This window comes from Centropristis striata, chromosome 22 (genome assembly GCF_030273125.1).
Source record: "Centropristis striata isolate RG_2023a ecotype Rhode Island chromosome 22, C.striata_1.0, whole genome shotgun sequence".
NCBI classification, from domain to species: domain Eukaryota; kingdom Metazoa; phylum Chordata; class Actinopteri; order Perciformes; family Serranidae; genus Centropristis; species Centropristis striata.
The window spans coordinates 19614372-19638434 of NC_081538.1; the positions used below are offsets into that span (position 1 = coordinate 19614372).

The following is a 24063-nucleotide window of genomic DNA, read 5'->3' on the forward strand; positions in this document are numbered from 1 at the left end:
CATTCCGCGCAATACACACACATGGGAAAATCACCGTCCCCATTAGTTTGGAAAAATGGAAATGTTTTCGCACTTCGTGCGAAAACTATACGTGCAATCGCTCTGAAATTTCACAGGACTAGAGTTAAATTCAGGCCCTACAACTTTCTAAATCGGTTCGGAATTTTACGAGCAACGGTTTGCGAATGGTGAGGCCCCAAAGTTTGCGCAATGCGTTCCGGATGGGCCAAAAAGTGCACGTTTGTGCACGTTGTGCGAAAACGTGCACGGCGATCGCTAATAAAAGTCATTCCACACGATTCCCGATTAGGGCGCAACTTTTGACGTTTTTACTTTTTGCGATTTCTCAAAGCTGTGGGACTAGTTACGCGCCAAAGTTTTTACGGAAGAATAATCTATAATATATAATAACTAGAAACAAAATTCCAGGGAAATTTTGGAGTGCCACGGGACTACTGCCGGATGATTCTCGTGGATTAAATCAGCAGTTAAACCGGGACTCTGTCCTGAGTTCACAGACACCTCATACAAGTCTGTAGGACAAACGGTTCACTAGTTAGTAAAAAGGGGCGTGGCTACTCAAAGGGGGCGTGGCTTCAATCACCAGTCAAACAGGGACTCTGTCCTGAGTCCACAGACACCTCATACAAATCTGTAGGACAAACGGTTCACTAGTTAGTAAAAAGGGGCGTGGCTACTCAAAGGGGGCGTGGCTTCAATCACCAGTCAAACAGGGAGTTCTGTCCTGAGTTCACAGACACCTCATACAAGTCTGTGGCACAAACGGTTCACTAGTTAGTAAAAAGGGGCGTGGCTACTCAAAGGGGGCGTGGCTTCAATCACCAGTCAAACAGGGACTCTGTCCTGAGTTCACAGACACCTCATACAAGTCTGTAGGACAAACGGTTCACTAGTTAGTAAAAGGGGGCGTGGCTAATCAAAAAGGGCGGGAATTTATGAAATATTGTCATGTAGACAATCAGTGATGAGCCATCATCATGTATGACAAGTTTGAGGCAGATTGGACAATGTATGGTCAAGTTAAAAGAGTTAACTGTTTTCAGTTAAAATGTCTGTGTTGGAGGAGGGGAGAGGGAGGGGGGGGGGGGGAGCTTTGGTAGCTAAGCAACCACGTGGCCAGGTGGAGTCGACCAATCAGAGCAGAGCAATCAACTGAAATTAACTGTCACTGACAATGCTTTGCTAAAGTGAGCAGCCAGAGGTGGACAAACTGAAAATTCTGGCCTCGAACAGAAAGCATTTTTGGCAAAACCATAACACCTATCACTAATCTGACTTCACTTTGAGCGTCCTGAGTTCTTCCTGAACGTCTACATATATTTTTTTTTAAGAAAAATGAAAAAATAGCTTTGTTAGAGCGATCTAAAAAAACGGTAAAATCTGATTATTTCAAAAATCCTCGTGTGTTTTTAATATGGGACTCAATGGGGCAGTTGTTGCGTTTTGGTGGCACTTCTCTGTGTCCTGCGCCCAAACTAAAACTCTGACAGCTTTACCAGAGGATTGTGAGTGAGACTACAAATTTTCCTACGTTTCTATGTACAAATTATTACTGTAGATTGAAATTTGCGGCCTGGAGCGCAGTTTTCAAATTTGTTTTTTGACAACTCCTTCTCTCCCTCTACACTCTGCTTGATGACATCACCAGTCTAGAGTCTGAACATTCCGCGCAATACACACACATGGGAAAATCGCTCTCCCCATTAGTTTGGGAAAATGGAAATGTTTTCGCACTTCGTGCGAAAACTATACGTGCAATCTCTCTGAAATTTCAGAGGACTAGAGTTAAATTCAGGCCCTACAACTTTCTAAATCGGTTCGGGATTTTACGAGCAACGGTTTGCGAATGGCGAGGCCCCAAAGTTGGCGCAATGCGTTCCGGATGGGCCAAAAAGTGCACGTTTGTGCACGTTGTGCGAAAACGTGCGCGCCGATCGCTAATAAAAGTCATTCCACACGATTCCCGATTAGGGCGCAACTTTTGACGTTTTTACTTTTCGCGATTTCTCAAAGCTGTGAGACTAGTTACGCGCCAAAGTTTTTACGGAAGAATAATCTATAATAATAAACATGAGCAATAATAAGAGATGCCTCGAGCTTTGCTCGAGGCACTCATCCTCACTGCTTGCAGTGAAGATGAGTGCCTCGCTGCTTAGCCGTGGCACTAACTAGAAACAAAATTCCAGGGAAATTTTGGAGTGCCACGGGACTACTGCCGGATGATTCTCGTGGTTTAAATCACCAGTCAAACAGGGACTCTGTCCTGAGTCCACAGACACCTCATACAAGGCTATAGGACAAACGGTTCACTAGTTAGTAAAAAGGGGCGTGGCTACTCAAAGGGGGCGTGGCTTCAATCACCAGTAAAACAAGGGCTCTGTCCTGAGTTAGCAGACACCTCATACAAGTTTCTAGGACAAACGGTTCATTAGTTAGTAAAAGGGGCGTGGCTAATCAAAAGGGGCGGGGTTATCAATCAACAGTTAGACAGGGACGCTATGCTGAGTAATCTGACACCTCATACAAGTTTCTAGGACAAACGGTTCATTAGTTAAGAAAGGGGGCGTGGCTAATCAAAAAGGGCGGGAATTTATGAAATATAGTTATGGACAACTGGTCAGTGATGAGCCATCATCATGCATGACAAGTTTGAAGCAGATTGGACAATGTACGGTCAAGTTATAAGGTCTCGTGTTTAATGAAAGAACGCCATATCTGTTCAGTGAGAATGTCTGTGTTGGAGGAGGGGGGGGGGGGGGGGGTAGGAGGTTGGGGGAGGCTTTGGTAGCTAAGCAACCACGTGGCCAGGTGGAGTCGACCAATCAGAGCAGAGCAATCAACTGAAATTAACTGAAGGTGGAGACAGTTTTGCCGCACTGAGCAGCCAGAGGTGGACCAACTGAAAATTCTGGCCTCAAACAGAAAGCATTTTCGGCAAAACCATAATACCTATCACTGATCCGACTTCACTTTGAGCGTCCTGAGTTCTTCCTGAACGTCTACATATATTTTTTTTTAACAAAAATGAAAAAATAGCTTTGTTAGAGCGATCTAAAAAAACGGTAAAATCTGATTATTTCAAAAATCCTCGTGTGTTTTTAATATGGGACTCAATGGGGCAGTTGATGCGTTTTGGTGGCACTTCTCTGTGTCCTGCGCCCAAACTAAAACTCTGACAGCTTTACCAGAGGATTGTGAGTGAGACCACAAATTTTCCTACGTTTCTATGTACAAATTATTACTGTAGAGTGAAATTTGCGGCCTGGAGCGCAGTTTTCAACTTTATTTTTTGACAATTCCTTCTCTCCCTCTACACTCTGCTTGATGACATCACCAGTCTAGAGTCTGAACATTCCGCGCAATACACACACATGGGAAAATCTCCCTCCCCATTAGTTTGGAAAAATGGAAATGTTTTCGCACTTCGTGCGAAAATTATACGTGCAATCGCTTTGAAATTTCACAGGACTAGAGTTAAATTCAGGCCCTACAACTTTCTAAATCGCTTCGGAATTTTACGAGCAACGGTTTGCAAATGGTGAGGCCCCAAAGTTGGCGCAATGCGTTCCGGATGGGCCAAAAAGTGCACGTTTGTGCATGTTGTGCGAAAACGTGCGCGTCGATCGCTAAAAAAAGTCATTCCACACGATTCCCGATTAGGGCGCAACTTTTGACGTTTTTACTTTTCGCGATTTCTCAAAGCTGCGAGACTAGTTACGCGCCAAAGTTTTTACGGAAGAATAATCTATAATAATAAACATGAGCAATAATAAGAGATGCCTCGAGCTTCGCTCGAGGCACTCATCCTCACTGCTTGCAGTGAAGATGAGTGCCTCGCTGCTCAGCCGTGGCACTAACTAGAAACAAAATTCCAGGGAAATTTTGGAGTGCCACGGGACTACTGCCGGATGATTCTCGTGGTTTAAATCAGCAGTTAAACAGGGACTCTGTCCTGAGTTCACAGACACCTCATATAAGTCTGTAGGACAAACGGTTCACTAGTTAGTAAAAAGGGGCGTGGCTACTCAAAGGGGGCGTGGCTTCAATCACCAGTCAAACAGGGACTCTGTCCTGAGTCCACAGACACCTCATACAAGTCTGTAGGACAAACGGTTCACTAGTTAGTAAAAAGGGGCGTGGCTACTCAAAGGGGGCGTGGCTTCAATCACCAGTCAAACAGGGACTCTGTCCTGAGTCCACAGACACCTCATACAAGTCTGTAGGACAAACGGTTCACTAGTTCGTAAAAAGGGGCGTGGCTACTCAAAGGGGGCGTGGCTTCAATAACCAGTCAAACAGGGACTCTGTCCTGAGTCCACAGACACCTCATACAAGTCTGTAGGACAAACGGTTCACTAGTTAGTAAAAGGGGCGTGGCTTATCAAAAGGGGCGGGGTTATCAATCAACAGTTAGACAGGGACGCCATGCTGAGTAATCTGACACCTCATACAAATTTCTAGGACAAACGGTTCATTAGTTAAGAAAGGGGGCGTGGCTAATCAAAAAGGGCGGGAATTTATGAAATATTGTTATGTAGACAATCAGTGATGAGCCATCATCATGTATGACAAGTTTGAGGCAGATTGGACAATGTATGGTCAAGTTAAAAGAGTTAACTGTTTTCAGTTAAAATGTCTGTGTTGGAGGAGGGGAGAGGGAGGGGGGGGAGCTTTGGTAGCTAAGCAACCACGTGGCCAGGTGGAGTCGACCAATCAGAGCAGAGCAATCAACAGAAACTAACTGTCACTGACAATGCTTTGCTAAAGTGAGCAGCCAGAGGTGGACAAACTGAAAATTCTGGCCTCGAACAGAAAGCATTTTTGGCAAAACCATAACACCTATCACTAATCTGACTTCACTTTGAGCGTCCTGAGTTCTTCCTGAACGTCTACATGTATTTTTTTTTAAGAAAAATGAAAAAATAGCTTTGTTAGAGCGATTTAAAAAAACTCTTACATCTGATTTTTTCGAAAATCCTCACGTGTTTTTAATATGGGACTCAATGGGGCAGTTGATGCGTTTTGGTGGCACTTCTCTGTGTCCTGCGCCCAAACTATAACTCTGATAGCTTTACCAGAGGATTGTGAGTGAGAAGACAAATTTTCCTCCGTTTCTATGTATAAATTATTTCTGTAGAGTGGAATTTGCGGCCTGGAGCGCAGTTTTCAAATTTATTTTTTGACAATTCCTTCTCTCCCTCTCCACTCTGCTTGATGACATCACCGCTCTAGAGTCTGAACATTCCGCGCAATACACACACATGGGAAAATCGCCCTCCCCATTAGTTTGGAAAAATGGAAATGTTTTCGCACTTCGTGCGAAAACTATACGTGCAATCGCTTTGAAATTTCACAGGACTAGAGTTAAATTCAGGCCCTACAACTTTCTAAATCGGTTCGGAATTTTACGAGCAACGGTTTGCGAATGGTGAGGCCCCAAAGTTGGCGCAATGCGTTCCGGATGGGCCGAAAAGTGCACGTTTGTGCACGTTGTGCGAAAACGTGCGCGCCGATCGCTAATAAAAGTCATTCCACACGATTCCCGATTAGGGCGCAACTTTTGACGTTTTTACTTTTCGCGATTTCTCAAAGCTGCGAGACTAGTTACGCGCCAAAGTTTTTACGGAAGAATAATCTATATATAATAATAATAACTAGAAACAAAATTCCAGGGAAATTTTGGAGTGCCACGGGACTACTGCCGGATGATTCTCGTGGTTTAAATCAGCAGTTAAACAGGGACTCTGTCCTGAGTTCACAGACACCTCATACAAGTCTGTAGGACAAACGGTTCACTAGTTAGTAAAAAGGGGCGTGGCTACTCAAAGGGGACGTGGCTTCAATCACCAGTCAAACAGGGAGTTCTGTCCTGAGTTCACAGACACCTCATACAAGTCTGTGGCACAAACGGTTCACTAGTTAGTAAAAAGGGGCGTGGCTACTCAAAGGGGGCGTGGCTTCAATCACCAGTCAAACAGGGACTCTGTCCTGAGTTCACAGACACCTCATACAAGTCTGTAGGACAAACGGTTCACTAGTTAGTAAAAGGGGCGTGGCTAATCAAAAGGGGCGGGGTTATCAATCAACAGTTAGACAGGGACGCCATGCTGAGTAATCTGACACCTCATACAAGTTTCTAGGACAAACGGTTCATTTGTTATGAAAGGGGGCGTGGCTAATCAAAAAGGGCGGGAATTTATGAAATATTGATATGTAGAAATTGTCAGTGATGAGCCATCATCATGTATGACAAGTTTGAGGCAGATTGGACAATGTATGGTCAAGTTAAAAGAGTTAACTGTTTTCACTTAAAATGTCTGTGTTGGAGGAGGGGAGAGGGAGGGGGGGAGAGCTTTGGTAGCTAAGCAACCACGTGGCCAGGTGGAGTCGACCAATCAGAGAAGAGCAATCAACTGAAATTAACTGAAGGTGGAGACATTTCTGCCACACTGAGCAGCCAGAGGTGGACCAACTGAAAATTCTGGCCTCGAACAGAAAGCATTTTCGGCAAAACCATAATACCTATCACTGATCTGACTTCACTTTGAGCATCCTGAGTTCTTCCTGAACGTCTACATATATTTTTTTTTAAGAAAAATGAAAAAATAGCTTTGTTAGAGCGATCTAAAAAAACGGTAAAATCTGATTATTTCAAAAATCCTCCTGTGTTTTTAATATGGGACTCAATGGGGCAGTTGATGTGTTTTGGTGGCACTTCTCTGTGTCCTGCGCCCAAACTATAACTCTGACAGCTTTACCAGAGGATTGTGAGTGAGACCACAAATTTTCCTACGTTTCTATGTACAAATTATTACTGTAGAGTGAAATTTGCGGCCTGGAGCGCAGTTTTCAAATTTATTTTGTGACAACTCCTTCTCTGCCTCTACACTCTGCTTGATGACATCACCACTCTAGATTCTGAACATTCCGCGCAATACACACACATGGGAAAATCGCCGTCCCCATTAGTTTGGAAAAATGGAAATGTTTTCGCACTTCGTGCGACAACTATATGTGCAATCGCTCTGAAATTTCACAGGACTAGAGTTAAATTCAGGCCCTACAACTTTCTAAATCGGTTCGGAATTTTACGAGCAACGGTTTGCGAATGGTGAGGCCCCAAAGTTTGCGCAATGCGTTCCGGATGGGCCGAAAAGTGCACGTTTGTGCACGTTGTGCGAAAACGTGCACGCCGATCGCTAATAAAAGTCATTCCACACGATTCCCGAATAGGGCGCAACTTTTGACGTTTTTACTTTTCGCGATTTCTCAAAGCTGTGGGACTAGTTACGCGCCAAAGTTTTTACGGAAGAATAATCTATATATAATAATAATAATAATAAACATGAGCAATAATAAGAGATGCCTCGTGCTTCGCACGAGGCACTCATCCTCACTGCTTGCAGTGAAGATGAGTGCCTCGCTGCTCAGCCGTGGCACTAATAAACACTAGAAACAAAATTCCAGGGAAATTTTGGAGTGCCACGGGACTACTGCCGGATGATTATCGTGGTTTAAATCAGCAGTTAAACAGGGACTCTGTCCTGAGTTCACAGACACCTCATACAAGTCTGTAGGACAAACGGTTCACTAGTTAGTAAAAAGGGGCGTGGCTACTCAAAGGGGGCGTGGCTTCAATCACCAGTCAAACAGGGCTCTGTCCTGAGTCCACAGACACCTCATACAAGTCTGTAGGACAAACGGTTCACTAGTTAGTAAAAAGGGGCGTGGCTACTCAAAGGGGGCGTGGCTTCAATCACCAGTCAAACAGGGACTCTGTCCTGAGTTCACAGACACCTCATACAAGTCTGTAGGACAAACGGTTCACTAGTTAGTAAAAGGGGCGTGGCTTATCAAAAGGGGCGGGGTTATCAATCAACAGTTAGACAGGGACGCCATGCTGAGTAATCTGACACCTCATACAAATTTCTAGGACAAACGGTTCATTAGTTAAGAAAGGGGGCGTGGCTAATCAAAAAGGGCGGGAATTTATGAAATATTGTTATGTAGACAATCAGTGATGAGCCATCATCATGTATGACAAGTTTGAGGCAGATTGGACAATGCATGGTCAAGTTAAAAGAGTTAACTGTTTTCAGTTAAAATGTCTGTGTTGGAGGAGGGGAGAGGGAGGGGGGGGAGCTTTGGTAGCTAAGCAACCACGTGGCCAGGTGGAGTCGACCAATCAGAGCAGAGCAATCAAAAGAAACTAACTGTCACTGACAATGCTTTGCTAAAGTGAGCAGCCAGAGGTGGACAAACTGAAAATTCTGGCCTCGAACAGAAAGCATTTTTGGCAAAACCATAACACCTATCACTAATCTGACTTCACTTTGAGCGTCCTGAGTTCTTCCTGAACGTCTACATATATTTTTTTTTAAGAAAAATGAAAAAATAGCTTTGTTAGAGCGATTTAAAAAAACTCTTACATCTGATTTTTTCAAAAATCCTCACGTGTTTTTAATATGGGACTCAATGGGGCAGTTGATGCGTTTTGGTGGCACTTCTCTGTGTCCTGCGCCCAAACTATAACTCTGACAGCTTTACCAGAGGATTGTGAGTGAGAAGACAAATTTTCCTCCATTTCTATGTATAAATTATTTCTGTAGAGTGGAATTTGCGGCCTGGAGCGCAGTTTTCAAATTTATTTTTTGACAATTCCTTCTCTCCCTCTCCACTCTGCTTGATGACATCACCAGTCTAGAGTCTGAACATTCCGCGCAATACACACACATGGGAAAATCGCCCTCCCCATTAGTTTGGAAAAATGGAAATGTTTTCGCACTTCGTGCGAAAACTATACGTGCAATCGCTTTGAAATTTCACAGGACTAGAGTTAAATTCAGGCCCTACAACTTTCTAAATCGGTTCGGAATTTTACGAGCAACGGTTTGCGAATGGTGAGGCCCCAAAGTTGGCGCAATGCGTTCCGGATGGGCCAAAAAGTGCACGTTTGTGCACGTTGTGCGAAAACGTGCGCTCCGATCGCTAATAAAAGTCATTCCACACGATTCCCGATTAGGGCGCAACTTTTGACGTTTTTACTTTTCGCGATTTCTCAAAGCTGCGAGACTAGTTACGCGCCAAAGTTTTTACGGAAGAATAATCTATAATAATAATAATAATAATAAACATGAGCAATAATAAGAGATGCCTCGTGCTTCGCACGAGGCACTCATCCTCACTGCTTGCAGTGAAGATGAGTGCCTCGCTGCTCAGCCGTGGCACTAATGAGCAATAATAAGAGATGCCTCGTGCTTCGCACGAGGCACTCATCCTCACTGCTTGCAGTGAAGATGAGTGCCTCGCTGCTCAGCCGTGGCACTAATAAACATGAGCAATAATAAGAGATGCCTCGTGCTTCGCACGAGGCACTCATCCTCACTGCTTGCAGTGAAGATGAGTGCCTCGCTGCTCAGCCGTGGCACTAATAATAATAATAACTAGAAACAAAATTCCAGGGAAATTTTGGAGTGCCACGGGACTACTGCCGGATGATTCTCGTGGTTTAAATCAGCAGTTAAACAGGGACTCTGTCCTGAGTTCACAGACACCTCATACAAGTTTGTAGGACAAACGGTTCAGTAGTTAGTAAAAAGGGGCGTGGCTACTCAAAGTGGGCGTGGCTTTAATCACCATTCACACAGGGACTCTGTCCTGAGTTCACAGACACCTCATACGAGTCTGTACGACAAACGGTTCACAAGTTAGTAAAAAGGGGCGTGGCTACTCAAGGGGGCGTGCCTTCAATCATCAGTAAAACAGGGGCTCTGTCCTGAGTTCACAGACACCTCATACAAGTCTGTAGCACAAACGGTTCACTAGTTAGTAAAAAGGGGCGTGGCTACTAAAAAGGGGCGTGGCTTCAATCACCAGTAAAACAGGGGCTCTGTCCTGAGTTCACAGACATCTCATACAAGTCTGTAGGACAAACGGTTCACAAGTTAGTAAAAGGGGGCGTGGCTAATCAAAAGGGGCGGGAATTTATGAAATATTGTTATGTAGACAATCAGTGATGAGCCATCATCATGTATGACAAGTTTGAGGCAGATTGGACAATGTATGGTCAAGTTAAAAGAGTTAACTGTTTTCAGTTAAAATGTCTGTGTTGGAGGAGGGGAGAGGGAGGGGGGGAGCTTTGGTAGCTAAGCAACCACGTGGCCAGGTGGAGTCGACCAATCAGAGCAGAGCAATCAACAGAAACTAACTGTCACTGACAATGCTTTGCTAAAGTGAGCAGCCAGAGGTGGACAAACTGAAAATTCTGGCCTCGAACAGAAAGCATTTTCAGCAAAACCATAATACCTATCACTGATCCGACTTCACTTTGAGCGTCCTGAGTTCTTCCTGAACGTCTACATATATTTTTTTTTAAGAAAAATGAAAAAATAGCTTTGTTAGAGCGATCTAAAAAAACGGTAAAATCTGATTATTTCAAAAATCCTCCTGTGTTTTTAATATGGGACTCAATGGGGCAGTTGTTGCGTTTTGGTGGCACTTCTCTGTGTCCTGCGCCCAAACTAAAACTCTGACAGCTTTACCAGAGGATTGTGAGTGAGAGGACAAATTTTCCTACGTTTCTATGTATAAATTATTACTGTAGAGTGAAATTTGCGGCCTGGAGCGCAGTTTTCAAATTTATTTTGTGACAACTCCTTCTCTGCCTCTACACTCTGCTTGATGACATCACCAGTCTAGATTCTGAACATTCCGCGCAATACACACACGGGAAAATCACCGTCCCCATTAGTTTGGAAAAATGGAAATGTTTTCGCACTTCGTGCGAAAACTATACGTGCAATCGCTCTGAAATTTCACAGGACTAGAGTTAAATTCAGGCCCTACAACTTTCTAAATCGGTTCGGAATTTTACGAGCAACGGTTTGCGAATGGTGAGGCCCCAAAGTTTGCGCAATGCGTTCCGGATGGGCCAAAAAGTGCACGTTTGTGCACGTTGTGCGAAAACGTGCACGCCGATCGCTAATAAAAGTCATTCCACACGATTCCCGATTAGGGCGCAACTTTTGACGTTTTTACTTTTCGCGATTTCTCAAAGCTGTGAGACTAGTTACGCGCCAAAGTTTTTACGGAAGAATAATCTATAACCAGGGAAATTTTGGAGTGCCACGGGACTACTGCCGGATGATTCTCGTGGTTTAAATCACCAGTCAAACAGGGACTCTGTCCTGAGTCCACAGACACCTCATACAAGTCTGTAGGACAAACGGTTCACTAGTTAGTAAAAAGGGGCGTGGCTACTCAAAGGGGGCGTGGCTTCAATCACCAGTCAAACAGGGACTCTGTCCTGAGTTCACAGACACCTCATACAAGTTTCTAGGACAAACGGTTCATTAGTTATGAAAGGGGGCGTGGCTAATCAAAAAGGGCGGGAATTTATGAAATATTAATATGTAGAAATTGTCAGTGATGAGCCATCATCATGTATGACAAGTTTGAGGCATATTGGACAATGTATGGTCAAGTTATTAGGTCTCGTGTTTAATGAAAGAACGCCATGTCTGTTCAGTGAGAATGTCTGTGTTGGAGGAGTTGGGGGGGGAGTGGGAGGATGGGGGCGGCTTTGGTAGCTAAGCAACCACGTGGCCAGGTGGAGTCGACCAATCAGAGCAGAGCAATCAACAGAAACTAACTGTCACTGACAATGCTTTGCTAATGTGAGCAGCCAGAGTTGGACAAACTGAAAATTCTGGCCTCGAACAGAAAGAATTTTCGGCAAAACCATAATACCTATCACTGATCCGACTTCACTTTGAGCGTCCTGAGTTCTTCCTGAACATCTACATATATTTTTTTTTAAGAAAAATGAAAAAATAGCTTTGTTAGAGCGATCTAAAAAAACGGTAAAATCTGATTATTTCAAAAATCCTCGTGTGTTTTTAATATGGGACTCAATGGGACAGTTGGTGCATTTTGGTGGCACTTCTCTGTGTCCTGCGCCCAAACTAAAACTCTGACAGCTTTACCAGAGGATTGTGAGTGAGACCACAAATTTTCCTAGGTTTCTATGTATAAATTATTTCTGTAGAGTGAAATTTGCAGCCTGGAGCGCAGTTTTCAAATTTATTTTTTGACAATTCCTTCTCTCCCTCTCCACTCTGCTTGATGACATCACCATTCTGGACTCTGAACATTCCGCGCAATACACACACATGGGAAAATCGCCCTCCCCATTAGTTTGGAAAAATGGAAATGTTTTCGCACTTCGTGTGAAAACTATACGTTCAATCGCTTTGAAATTTCACAGGACTAGAGTTAAATTCAGGCCCTACAACTTTCTAAATCGGTTCGGAATTTTACGAGCAACGGTTTGCGAATGGTGAGGCCCCAAAGTTTGCGCAATGCGTTCCGGAAGGGCCGAAAAGTGCACGTTTGTGCACGTTGTGCGAAAACGTGCGCGCCGATCGCTAATAAAAGTCATTCCACACGATTCCCGATTAGGGCGCAACTTTTGACGTTTTTACTTTTCGCGATTTCTCAAAGCTGTGAGACTAGTTACGCGCCAAAGTTTTTACGGAAGAATAATCTATAATAATAAACATGAGCAATAATAAGAGATGCCTCGAGCTTCGCTCGAGGCACTCTCCTTCACTGCTTGCAGTGAAGGAGAGTGCCTCGCTGCTCAGCCGTGGCACTAATAAACATGAGCAATAATAAGAGATGCCTCGTGCTTCGCACGAGGCACTCATCCTCACTGCTTGCAGTGAAGATGAGTGCCTCGCTGCTCAGCCGTGGCACTAACTAGAAACAAAATTCCAGGGAAATTTTGGAGTGCCACGGGACTACTGCCGGATGATTCTCGTGGTTTAAATCAGCAGTTAAACAGGGACTCTGTCCTGAGTTCACAGACACCTCATACAAGTCTGTAGGACAAACGGTTCACTAGTTAGTAAAAAGGGGCGTGGCTACTCAAAGGGGGCGTGGCTTCAATCACCAGTCAAACAGGGACTCTGTTCTGAGTCCACAGACACCTCATACAAGTCTGTAGGACAAACGGTTCACTAGTTAGTAAAAAGGGGCGTGGCTACTCAAAGGGGGCGTGGCTTCAATCACCAGTCAAACAGGGACTCTGTCCTGAGTTCACAGACACCTCATACAAGTCTGTAGGACAAACGGTTCACTAGTTAGTAAAAGGGGCGTGGCTTATCAAAAGGGGCTGGGTTATCAATCAACAGTTAGACAGGGACGCCATGCTGAGTAATCTGACACCTCATACAAATTTCTAGGACAAACGGTTCATTAGTTAAGAAAGGGGGCGTGGCTAATCAAAAAGTGCGGGAATTAATGAAATATTGTTATGTAGACAATCAGTGATGAGCCATCATCATGTATGACAAGTTTGAGGCAGATTGGACAATGTATGGTCAAGTTAAGAGTTAACTGTTTTCAGTTAAAATGTCTGTGTTGGAGGAGGGGAGAGGGAGGGGGGGGGAGCTTTGGTAGCTAAGCAACCACGTGGCCAGGTGGAGTCGACCAATCAGAGCAGAGCAATCAACTGAAATTAACTGTCACTGACAATGCTTTGCTAAAGTGAGCAGCCAGAGGTGGCCAAACTGAAAATTCTGGCCTCGAACAGAAAGCATTTTTGGCAAAACCATAACACCTATCACTAATCTGACTTCACTTTGAGCGTCCTGAGTTCTTCCTGAACGTCTACATATATTTTTTTTTAAGAAAAATGAAAAAATAGCTTTGTTAGAGCGATTTAAAAAAACTCTTACATCTGATTTTTTCAAAAATCCTCACGTGTTTTTAATATGGGACTCAATGGGGCAGTTGATGCGTTTTGGTGGCACTTCTCTGTGTTCTGCGCCCAAACTATAACTCTGACAGCTTTACCAGAGGATTGTGAGTGAGAAGACAAATTTTCCTCCGTTTCTATGTATAAATTATTTCTGTAGAGTGGAATTTGCGGCCTGGAGCGCAGTTTTCAAATTTATTTTTTGACAATTCCTTCTCTCCCTCTCCACTCTGCTTGATGACATCACCACTCTAGAGTCTGAACATTCCGCGCAATACACACACATGGGAAAATCGCCCTCCCCATTAGTTTGGAAAAATGGAAATGTTTTCGCACTTCGTGCGAAAACTATACGTGCAATCGCTCTGAAATTTCACAGGACTAGAGTTAAATTCAGGCCCTACAACTTTCTAAATCGGTTCGGAATTTTACGAGCAACGGTTTGCGAATGGTGAGGCCCCAAAGTTTGCGCAATGCGTTCCGGATGGGCCGAAAAGTGCACGTTTGTGCACGTTGTGCGAAAACGTGCACGCCGATCGCTAAAAAAAGTCATTCCACACGATTCCCGATTAGGGCGCAACTTTTGGCGGTTTTACTTTTCGCGATTTCTCAAAGCTGCGGGACTAGTTACGCGCCAAAGTTTTTACGGAAGAATAATCTATAACTAGAAAATTTCCAAAGAAATTTTGATTGTGTGCTTGCCTCTGGACCGTGACTCTCGTGGCTTATCAAAAGGGGCACGGATTAAACAGGGACTTTCTGCTGAGTGCACTGACACCTCATACAAGTTTCTAGGACAAACGGTTCATTGGTTATGAAAGGGGGCGTGGCTAATCAAAAAGGGCGGGAATTTATGAAATATTGTTATGTATAAGTGGTCAGTGATGAACCATCATCATGCTTGACAAGTTTGAGGCAGATTGGACAATGTATGGTCAAGTTATAAGGTCTCGTGTTTTATGAAGAAAGCCATGTCTGTTTACTTAGAGTAAACTGACAGTTATCAGTTAGAATGTCTGTGTTGGAGGAGGGAGGGGGGAGGGGGGAGGCTTTGGTAGCTAAGCAACCACGTGGCCAGGTGGAGTCGACCAATAAGAGCAGAGCAATCAACTGAAATTAACTGCTGTTGGAGAAAGTTCCGCAGACAGAGGTGGACAAACTGAAATTTCTGGCCTCGAACAGAAAGCATTTTTGACAAAACCATAATACCTATCATTGATCCGACTTCACTTTGAGCGTCCTGAGTTCTTCCTGAACATCTACATATGTTTTTTTTTAAGAAAGATGAAAAAATAGCTTTGTTAGAGCGATTTTAAAAAACTGTTAAATTTTTTTTTTGAGAAATCTTCCTTCATTTTTAATATGGGAGCCGATGCGGCAGTTGGTGCATTTTGTTTGAGCATCTGTGCGTCCTACGCCCAAACTATAACTCTGACAGCTTTACCAGAGGATTGTGAGTGAGAGGACAAATTTTCCTACGTTTCTATGTATAAATTATTTCTGTAGAGTGAAATTTGCGGCCTGGAGCGCAGTTTTCAAATTTATTTTTTGACAATTCTTTCTCTCCCTCTACACTCTGTTTGATGACTTCTCCACTCTAGACTCTCCATAGGGTTACATTGGGGGGATTTTTTGACGTGTTTTTGCCCAATAATTTGAAAACCGTTTGTCGAAACCCTTAGAAAAGTCATAGCACACTTGTCATGGGCGAGCCGGTCGGTTTGATACTTTTTTTGTGTATGTGCGACCAAAACTCTGGGAGGAGTAGTCGACCGAAAAATGACACGGAAGAAACGGAAGAATAACTAGAAAATTCCTAAAGAAATTTTGATTGTGTGCTTGCCTCTGGACCGTGACTCTCGTGGCTTATCAAAAGGGGCACGGATTAAACAGGGACTTTCTGCTGAGTGCACTGACACCTCATACAAGTCTCTAGGACAAACGGTTCACTAGTTAGTAAAAGGGGCGTGGCTTATCAAAAGGGGCGGGGTTATCAATCACCAGTTAAACAGGGACTCTATGCTGAGTAATCTGACATCTTATACAAGTTTCTAGGACAAACGGTTCAATAGTTAGTAAAAGGGGGCGTGGCTAATAAAAAGGGCAGGAATTTATGAATTATTGTTATGTAGAACTGAAAAGTGATGAACCATCATCATGCATGACAAGTTTGAGGCAGATTGGACAATGTATGGTCAAGTTATAAGGTCTCGTGTTTTATGAAGAAAGCCATGTCTGTTTACTTAGAGTAAACTGACAGTTATCAGTTAGAATGTCTGTGTTGGAGGAGGGGGGGGGGCTTTGGTAGCTAAGCAACCACGTGGCCAGGTGGAGTCGACCAATCAGAGCAGAGCAATCAACTGAAATTAACTGACGATGGAGACAGTTCCATCAAAGTGAGCAGACAGAGGTCGACAAACTTGAAATTCTGGCCTCGAACAGAAAGCATTTTCGGCAAAACCATAATACCTATCATTGATCCGACTTTACTTTGAGCGTCCTGAGTTCTTCCTGAACATCTCCATATGTTTTTTTTTAAGAAAAATGAAAAAATAGCTTTGTTAGAGCGATTTTAAAAAACTGTTTAATTTTTTTTTTGAGAAATCTTCCTTCATTTTTAATATGGGAGCCGATGCGGCAGTTGGTGCATTTTGTTTGAGCATCTGTGCGTCCTGCGCCAAAACTATAACTCTGACAGCTTTACCAGAGGATTGTGAGTGAGAGGACAAATTTTCCTACGTTTCTATGTATAAATTATTTCTGTAGAGTGAAATTTGCGGCCTGGAGCGCAGTTTTCAAATTTATTTTTTGACAATTCTTTCTCTCCCTCTACACTCTGTTTGATGACTTCCCCACTCTAGACTCTCCATAGGGTTACATTGGGGGGATTTTTTGACGTGTTTTTGCCCAATAATTTGAAAACCGTATGTCGAAACCCTTAGAAAAGTCATAGCACACTTGTCATGGGCGAGCCGGTCGATTTGATACCTTTTTTGTGTATGTGCGGCCAAAACTCTGGGAGGAGTAGTCGACCGAAAAATGACACGGAAGAAACGGAAGATTAAAAATAACTAGAAAATTTCTAAAGAAATTTTGATTGTGTGCTTGCCTCTGGACCGTCATTCTCGTGGCTCAAATCAACAGTCAAACTGGGACTCTGTCCTGAGTTCACAGACACCTCATACAAGTCTGTAGGACAAACGGTTCACAAGTTAGTAAAAGGGGGCGTGGTCACTCAAAGGGGGCGTGGCTTGAATCAGCAGTTAAAAAGGGACTCTGTCCTGAGTTCACAGACACCTCATACAAGTATCTAGGAGAAACGGTTCATTAGTTATGAAAGGGGGCGTGGCTAATCAAAAGGGGCGGGGTTATCAACCACCAGTTAAACAGGGACTTCATGCCGAGTAATCTGACACCTTATACAAGTTTCTAGGACAAACGGTTCATTAGTTATGAAAGGGGGCGTGGCTAATCAAAAAGGGCGGGAATTTATGAAATATTGTTATGTGTAAGTGGTCAGTGATGAACCATCATCATGCTTGGCAAGTTTGAGGAAGATTGGACAATGTATGGTCAAGTTATAAGGTCTCATGTTTTATGAAGTCTGTTTACTTAGAGTAAACTGACAGTTATCAGTTAGAATGTCTGTGTTGGAGGAGGGAGGGGGGAGGGGGGAGGGGGGAGGCTTTGGTAGCTAAGCAACCACGTGGCCAGGTGGAGTCGACCAATAAGAGCAGAGCAATCAACTGAAATTAACTGCTGTTGGAGACAGTTCTGTAGACAGAGGTGGACAAACTGAAAATTCTGGCCTCGAACAGAAAGCATTTTTGGCAAAACCATAATACCTATCATTGATCCGACTTCACTTTGAGCGTCCTGAGTTCTTCCTCAACATCTTCATATGTTTTTTTTTAAGAAAGATGAAAAAATAGCTTTGTTAGAGCGATTTAAAAAAACTGTTAAATTTTTTTTTTGAGAAATCTTCCTTCATTTTTAATATGGGAGCCAATGCGGCAGTTGGTGCATTTTGTTTGAGCATCTGTGCGTCCTGCGCCTAAACTATAACTCTGACAGCTTTACCAGAGGATTGTGAGTGAGAGGACAAATTTTCCTACGTTTCTATGTATAAATTATTTCTGTAGAGTGAAATTTGCAGCCTGGAGCGCAGTTTTCAAATTTATTTTTTGACAATTCTTTCTCTCCCTCTACACTCTGTTTGATGACTTCCCCACTCTAGACTCTCCATAGGGTTACATTGGGGGGATTTTTTGACGTGTTTTTGCCCAATAATTTGAAAACCGTATGTCGAAACCCTTAGAAAAGTCATAGCACACTTGTCATGGGCGAGCCGGTCGGTTTGATACCTTTTTTGTGTATGTGCGGCCAAAACTCTGGGAGGAGTAGTCGGCCGAAAAAACAACACGGAAGAAACGGAAGAAAAAGAATAAAAATAAGCCCACGGAATAATAGTTAGTGTGCTTTTGCAAGCAAGCACACAAAATAAAAATAGTCCCGGTGAAGAGTAGTTAGTGTGCTTTTGCAAGCAAGCACACAAAATAAAAATAGTCCCGGTGAATAGTAGTTAGTGTGCTTTTGCAAGCACACAAAATAAATAAATAATAAACATGAGCAATAATAAGAGATGCCTCGTGCTTCGCACGAGGCACTCATCCTCACTGCTTGCAGTGAAGATGAGTGCCTCGCTGCTCAGCCGTGGCACTAAATAGTCCCGGTGAATAGTAGTTAGTGTGCTTTTGCAAGCAAGCACACAAAATAAAAATAAGCCCACGGAATAACAATTAGTGTGCTTTTGCAAGCAAGCACACAAAATAATAAAAATAGTCCCGGTGAAGAGTAGTTAGTGTGCTTTTGCAAGCAAGCACACAAAATAAAAATAGTCCCGGTGAATAGTAGTTAGTGTGCTTTTGCAAGCAAGCACACACAAAAATAGTCCCGGTGAATAGTAGTTAGTGTGCTTTTGCAAGCCAGCACACAAAATAAGCCCGGTGAATAGTAGTTAGTGTGCTTTTGCAAGCAAGCACACAAAATTATCTAAATCTATTGCCATTCTTAATAATAAAACCAGGGATTTGTTAAAAAAAAAGAACTGCCTTCATATATCATACTGTTCTCTTGTTATGCCATATATGTCATGCTGACCCCTATTGTAATGACCCAGAAAGCACTGAACCCAGAAGCACAAATCACTGTCCAAAACAAAATTTAATTAAGGTAGCAAAAATGACTTGGGCAGCAAACAAAAGAAGCAAAGTAAACTGAGGGAGAGGCCACAAAAAATCCTCGAGTAGAAGTAACAGGTAAATCACAGGCAGAGCAAAAATGGGTAGGACGAGAGCAAGGCATGTAGCACGACGACCAGACAGAAGGTTTCTCAGAATAGGTAGTATTTGAATGGGAGGCTGATGAGGATAATGAGGGCCAGGTGTGGAAATGGGCAGGGAAGCACAGGTGAGGGAAATGAGGTAAGCAAGGGCCTCATGTATCAAAGAGTGCGTACCTTTCATATTAAAATATAGCGTACTCGCAAAACTAGAAAAGTACGTACACAAACTCTCCTCCACATGTATCAAAATGTGCTTACACCAGGTTCTGCGCACCATTCCTTGATACATCCCTATTGTGGAATTGGAAATCGCCGGCATGCCCACTGATTATGGAAAATACAACGGCGAGGTGGACATGGTGATCTTCGAGGTGGAGGCAGTAAAATATGCTTTTGGTGCCTCAGGTCTGGGATCAGCAACAAGGTGTCACAGAGACCCGCACCATGGCAGAAGTGTCCCTAAACACACGCTCCGTTTAAACTCTACTGTTGTCAATCTCCTCCAGAGCCAACAGAGCAGCTTTTGTGCGATGCGTGCGAAAAAAATTTCTACGAGTCAGTTTATAACTCACACACTCAATTATGCATCACACCTGACTGATTCTGTCGGGGGAGGCCAAGTCGGCGGAGGCCACGTCGGGCGCGGCAATGTGGGCTCAGTCCCTATGCGTACCAAATGGCGTGTCTCCTAACACTGTGCTCGGGGTAGGGGTAAAACATTTTACTTGCTGTAGCCAGCAGGGGGCGCTATGACTGTGTGTCAATATATACATGTGGGTGTGTTTTGGGCTGGCCCCTAATCACATGTGTGAAATTTGGGACAGATTGGAGAATGTATGGTCAAGTTATCCAGTCTGCTGTTAGATGGCGAGACGCCATATTTTGCCGGCATGCCACGCCCACATAGTGTGACCGTCGGTAAAGCTTTGAATAACTTTTGATCCCAAAGGCCTTGTGATCGTACTGACCAAGTTTGAAGTCGATCGGGTAAAATCTGTAGGAGTAATTCGTTAAAGTGTGCGACATCGAAATGGCCAAAAACGCAGAATGATGCGATATTCAAACCAAGATGGCGGACTTCCTGTTGGGTTTGAGGTATGGCTCCAAGAGGCTTTTTGGTGCGTCTCCATCTGATTCATGTGTGTACCAAATGTCGTGTCTCTACGTGAAACCTACTGCTCGGGCTAGGTGTAATACATGTAAGTTCCTGTAGCCAGCGGGGGGCGCTGTGTCTGTGGGTCAATATTGACACGTGGGTGTGTTCAAGGCTAGCCCCTCATCACGTGTGAGAAATTTGAGACGGATTGGACAATGTATGGTCAAGTTATCCAGTCTGGTGTTAGATGGCGAGACGGCATATTTTGCCGCCATGCCACGGCCACACATTGTGAATGTCAGTAAAGGTCTTGATATGTTGTGTTCCCCAAGGCCTTGTGATGGTACTGACCAAGTTTGAAGTCAATGTGATTAAATCTGTTGGAGGAGTTATGTAAAGTATGCAAGGTGGCCATTTTATGAAAGGGGGCGTGGATTAAGCATAAGGGGCGGGGTTTTATGAAAAATTGTTATGTAGAAGTGTCAAGGGCTGGACTGTGATGAAGCATGAGAAATTTGGAGCAGATGGGACAAAGTATGTAAAAGTTATAAAGATCTGTTGTTTTATGGCGAGACGCCATATTTTGCCGCCATGCCACGCCCACATAGTGTGACTGGCGGTAAAGTTTTCAATAGCTTTTGATCCCAAAGGCCTTGTGGTGGTACTGACCAAGTTTGAAGAGAATTGGGTAAAATCTGTAGGAGGAGTTCGTTAAAGTATGCGACCTGGAAATGGCAAAAATTCCATATTCAATCCAAGATGGCCGACTTCCTGTACGTTTTAGGACATGGCTTTCACTGACTTTTTGGTGCGTCTTCCCATGATACACGTATGTACCAAATTTCTTGCGTCTCTGACAAACCAGTGGGAGGATATAAAATGTAGGGGGCGCTAGTGAGTCATTTTGCCACGCCCATTCCCGCGAATACTAGAATATGTAAATTTACTGGGAGATTGACGTATATTCCAAAAACGGTGAGTTTTTGAATATGATAAAGCCCCCAAAAAGGCGATTTACTTTTGGTATGAATAATAATAGACGGACCAATTACAATAGGGTCCTCGCACCTACGGTGCTCGGTCCCTAATAAAATACAGATTTGTTTCAGTTTTGGAAGTTAAACTGTGTAATGGACTTACTGATGTGTTGAAATTGTGTAGCTCTCTGTTGGGGTTTAGAAGAACTTTAAAATGTAAAATAACTGCTGATTATAATGCAAATATATTTACATGTAAAGATCATTAATTCATTCATAGTTTTAACTTCTGGGATCATTTCAGATATCTGGCCTCCTTTTTTGTATTTCCTTAATTGGGTATAGTGTATAAGTGAAATTTTAATTTTATGTGCTTTTCCTCAGTCGTGTCAACATGAAAGTCTACATTCCTGCTTCAGGACCTGCCAGTGTCCCTGTGTTGCCAAAAAATCAAGGTAATGCATGATTTTTTACAACTGCCACCACTGCCTATTATGAAAATAATTCAGAACCAAATAATTGTGTCACGTGCGAATATATGATGTTATTTGAAGTCAAGTTACTTGATGCGTCATTTTTTTAACCAATGTAACTTTACATCTGGAAGTTGTATCATGTATCATTTTACATTATTTTACAACACATAATTACGTTTTTTGCCCTGACCTTAGAGTTAGATTTGTAGGGTAATCATAATGAAACATCAACCTTTTCACAACAGCAAATTTATTTCTAATCTCCACTGGATTACCACATCACTGGTCTCGCTTCCAACATTCCGTCCAGAGGCCGATAACACCAGCGACAGGACTGAAGCACTTAATGAACTATATCAAGCCATCAGTGAGCAACATACAGCACACCGAGATGGATTTCTCATCACCATTGGGGACTTCAATCACGCAGATTTAAAGGTTGTATTACCCAAACTGAACCAACACGTGGACTTTCTAATCAGAGGGAGCAATACATCGTACCTGGTTTGCACAACATGCATGGGAGCATAAAAGCCGTCACCCCTCCCCCACCTGGGTCTTTCAGACCACATCACCATCATGCTGAGACCTGCATACAGACCCAGAGTGAGAGCCATTAGGCCATCAAAGAAGAAGGTACGTGTGAGGGGGCCTGCTCTGCTCAGAAGGACTGTTTCAACACCACAGATTGGGACATTTTCAAACAAGCAGCCACTCACAATGACCGTACCAACGTACACGGAGACTGTTACAGCATGAGACTGTATCAGCATGCATCACAAAATGCATGGATGATGTCACCTACAGCTCGACTATCACTGTTCATGCCAACCAGAAGCCATGGCTATGGAGAGGTTTAAGCCAGGAACACACTGGCCCGAATGTTGGCCGTCGGGGACAATCGGAGTACATCGGGTACGCGTCTGTTCATCTGTGTCAGGGAAGCACTCAGTTGGTAGATCGTTCATCCAATGATCGGAAGGTTGGTGGTTCAATCCCGGACCATGGCAGCCTATATGTTGAAGTATCCTTGAGCAAGATACTGAACCCCAAATTGCTCCTGATGCTGCGTTATGACGGTTTGGGTTTTTTTTTATAGTTTGGGCGCCAGCCAGGTTTCTCTCCTGGCAGTTAAGAGTCAGTTGTAAGTCCCCCAAAACACCATACTAGGATGAAGCCTAAAATAGCTACACCCTATTTGCTTTAAAACCTCACAAATATTTACTGGCTTTCACAACAAAGGAAAAAAAAACACATGCAACAAAATTACCAACCACAAATTAATAGACAAAATAGGTTCTGCTTTTTCAAAGAAAATTCATTCATTTAATTTCAGTTCTTCAGGAAAAGGGAAAAAATATAATATTCAGTGCATTCAATGTCCGTTTCTTTTTTCAAAATAAAGTTCAGTTCCGTTTCTTCTTTTCAAAATAAAATTCTGTTCATTCACAAACAAAACAAAAGTTCTTTTCTCATTCAACAAACAAAACAAAAGTTCTTTTCATTCACCAAAACAAATCAAAAATATATGGGGTGAAGAAAAAAACAGTCCTTCAAATAAAGTTAGAAAAAAAAGGAGAGAAAAAAATGAAAGAAAAAGAAACACGGGCTAAACTTCATGTCCTTTAACGCGCTGAGCCTTGCTCCGTGTCCGTTGTACACACTCTCTCTCTCGCTCGCTCTCTCTCTCTCCGACTGCTGCCTCTCGGAAGTGCACCCCGCCGGCTCTTTTTAAGATCTCCGTTTCCGTTTTCTATTAAGCGTCATCTTCCCAGCCACTTAACATCGTGGCAATTTCGGGTTGTCACAGCGTTCATCGGTGTGTGAATGAATTCCCAATGGTGGCAGGTGGCACTCGTGTGCCCTGGTAGCTTCGGCCACCAGTATGAATGTGTGTGTGAACGGGTGAATGAGCGTAGTGTGTAGTGTAAATCGCTTTGGATAAAAGTGCTATATAAGTAGCTAACCCCATTTACCATTTACTTCAGCAACACTAGAGACACACAAAGTCTCTGGTGAGGCATCCAAACCCTTACAGACTATAAAACCCCCTCCTCGGACTGACATCTCTCTGCTAAACAGCCTCAATCACTTTAATTGGCCGCTTTGAAACACACACTGACACATATGGCCACTCCTCCCCTGGGCGGGCAGGCTGTGGGTCTGACTATCTGTCTGTCCATCGTCCCTCCCACGACCCGTTTCGGTTTGCATACAGGTTTTGATTAGATTCAACTTTATTGTCATTGCACAGAGTACAGGTACCTATTAGCCTGGCTAACACTGGAAACCAACCGTTCATTTCTCTGTAGAGGAGGTGTGGTTTACGATCCCCCGGAACTGTTTATTGGGCGCTTAGAATGTCTATCAAAAGCGTCTGTAGGTAGCTC

The 24063-nt window shown here is 43.4% G+C and overlaps 1 protein-coding gene across 1 annotated transcript in view; it reads left to right on the forward strand.

The window, feature by feature from the left end:
• The window catches only part of LOC131960867 (NXPE family member 3-like), a 129807-nt gene that overhangs the window by 99348 nt on the left and 6396 nt on the right, over positions 1-24063 (forward strand). Inside the window, exon 4 of the mRNA XM_059326142.1 lies at positions 21582-21652. Coding sequence (XP_059182125.1) covers positions 21582-21652 — 71 coding nt within the window. The remainder of the gene's footprint in view (positions 1-21581; positions 21653-24063) is intronic.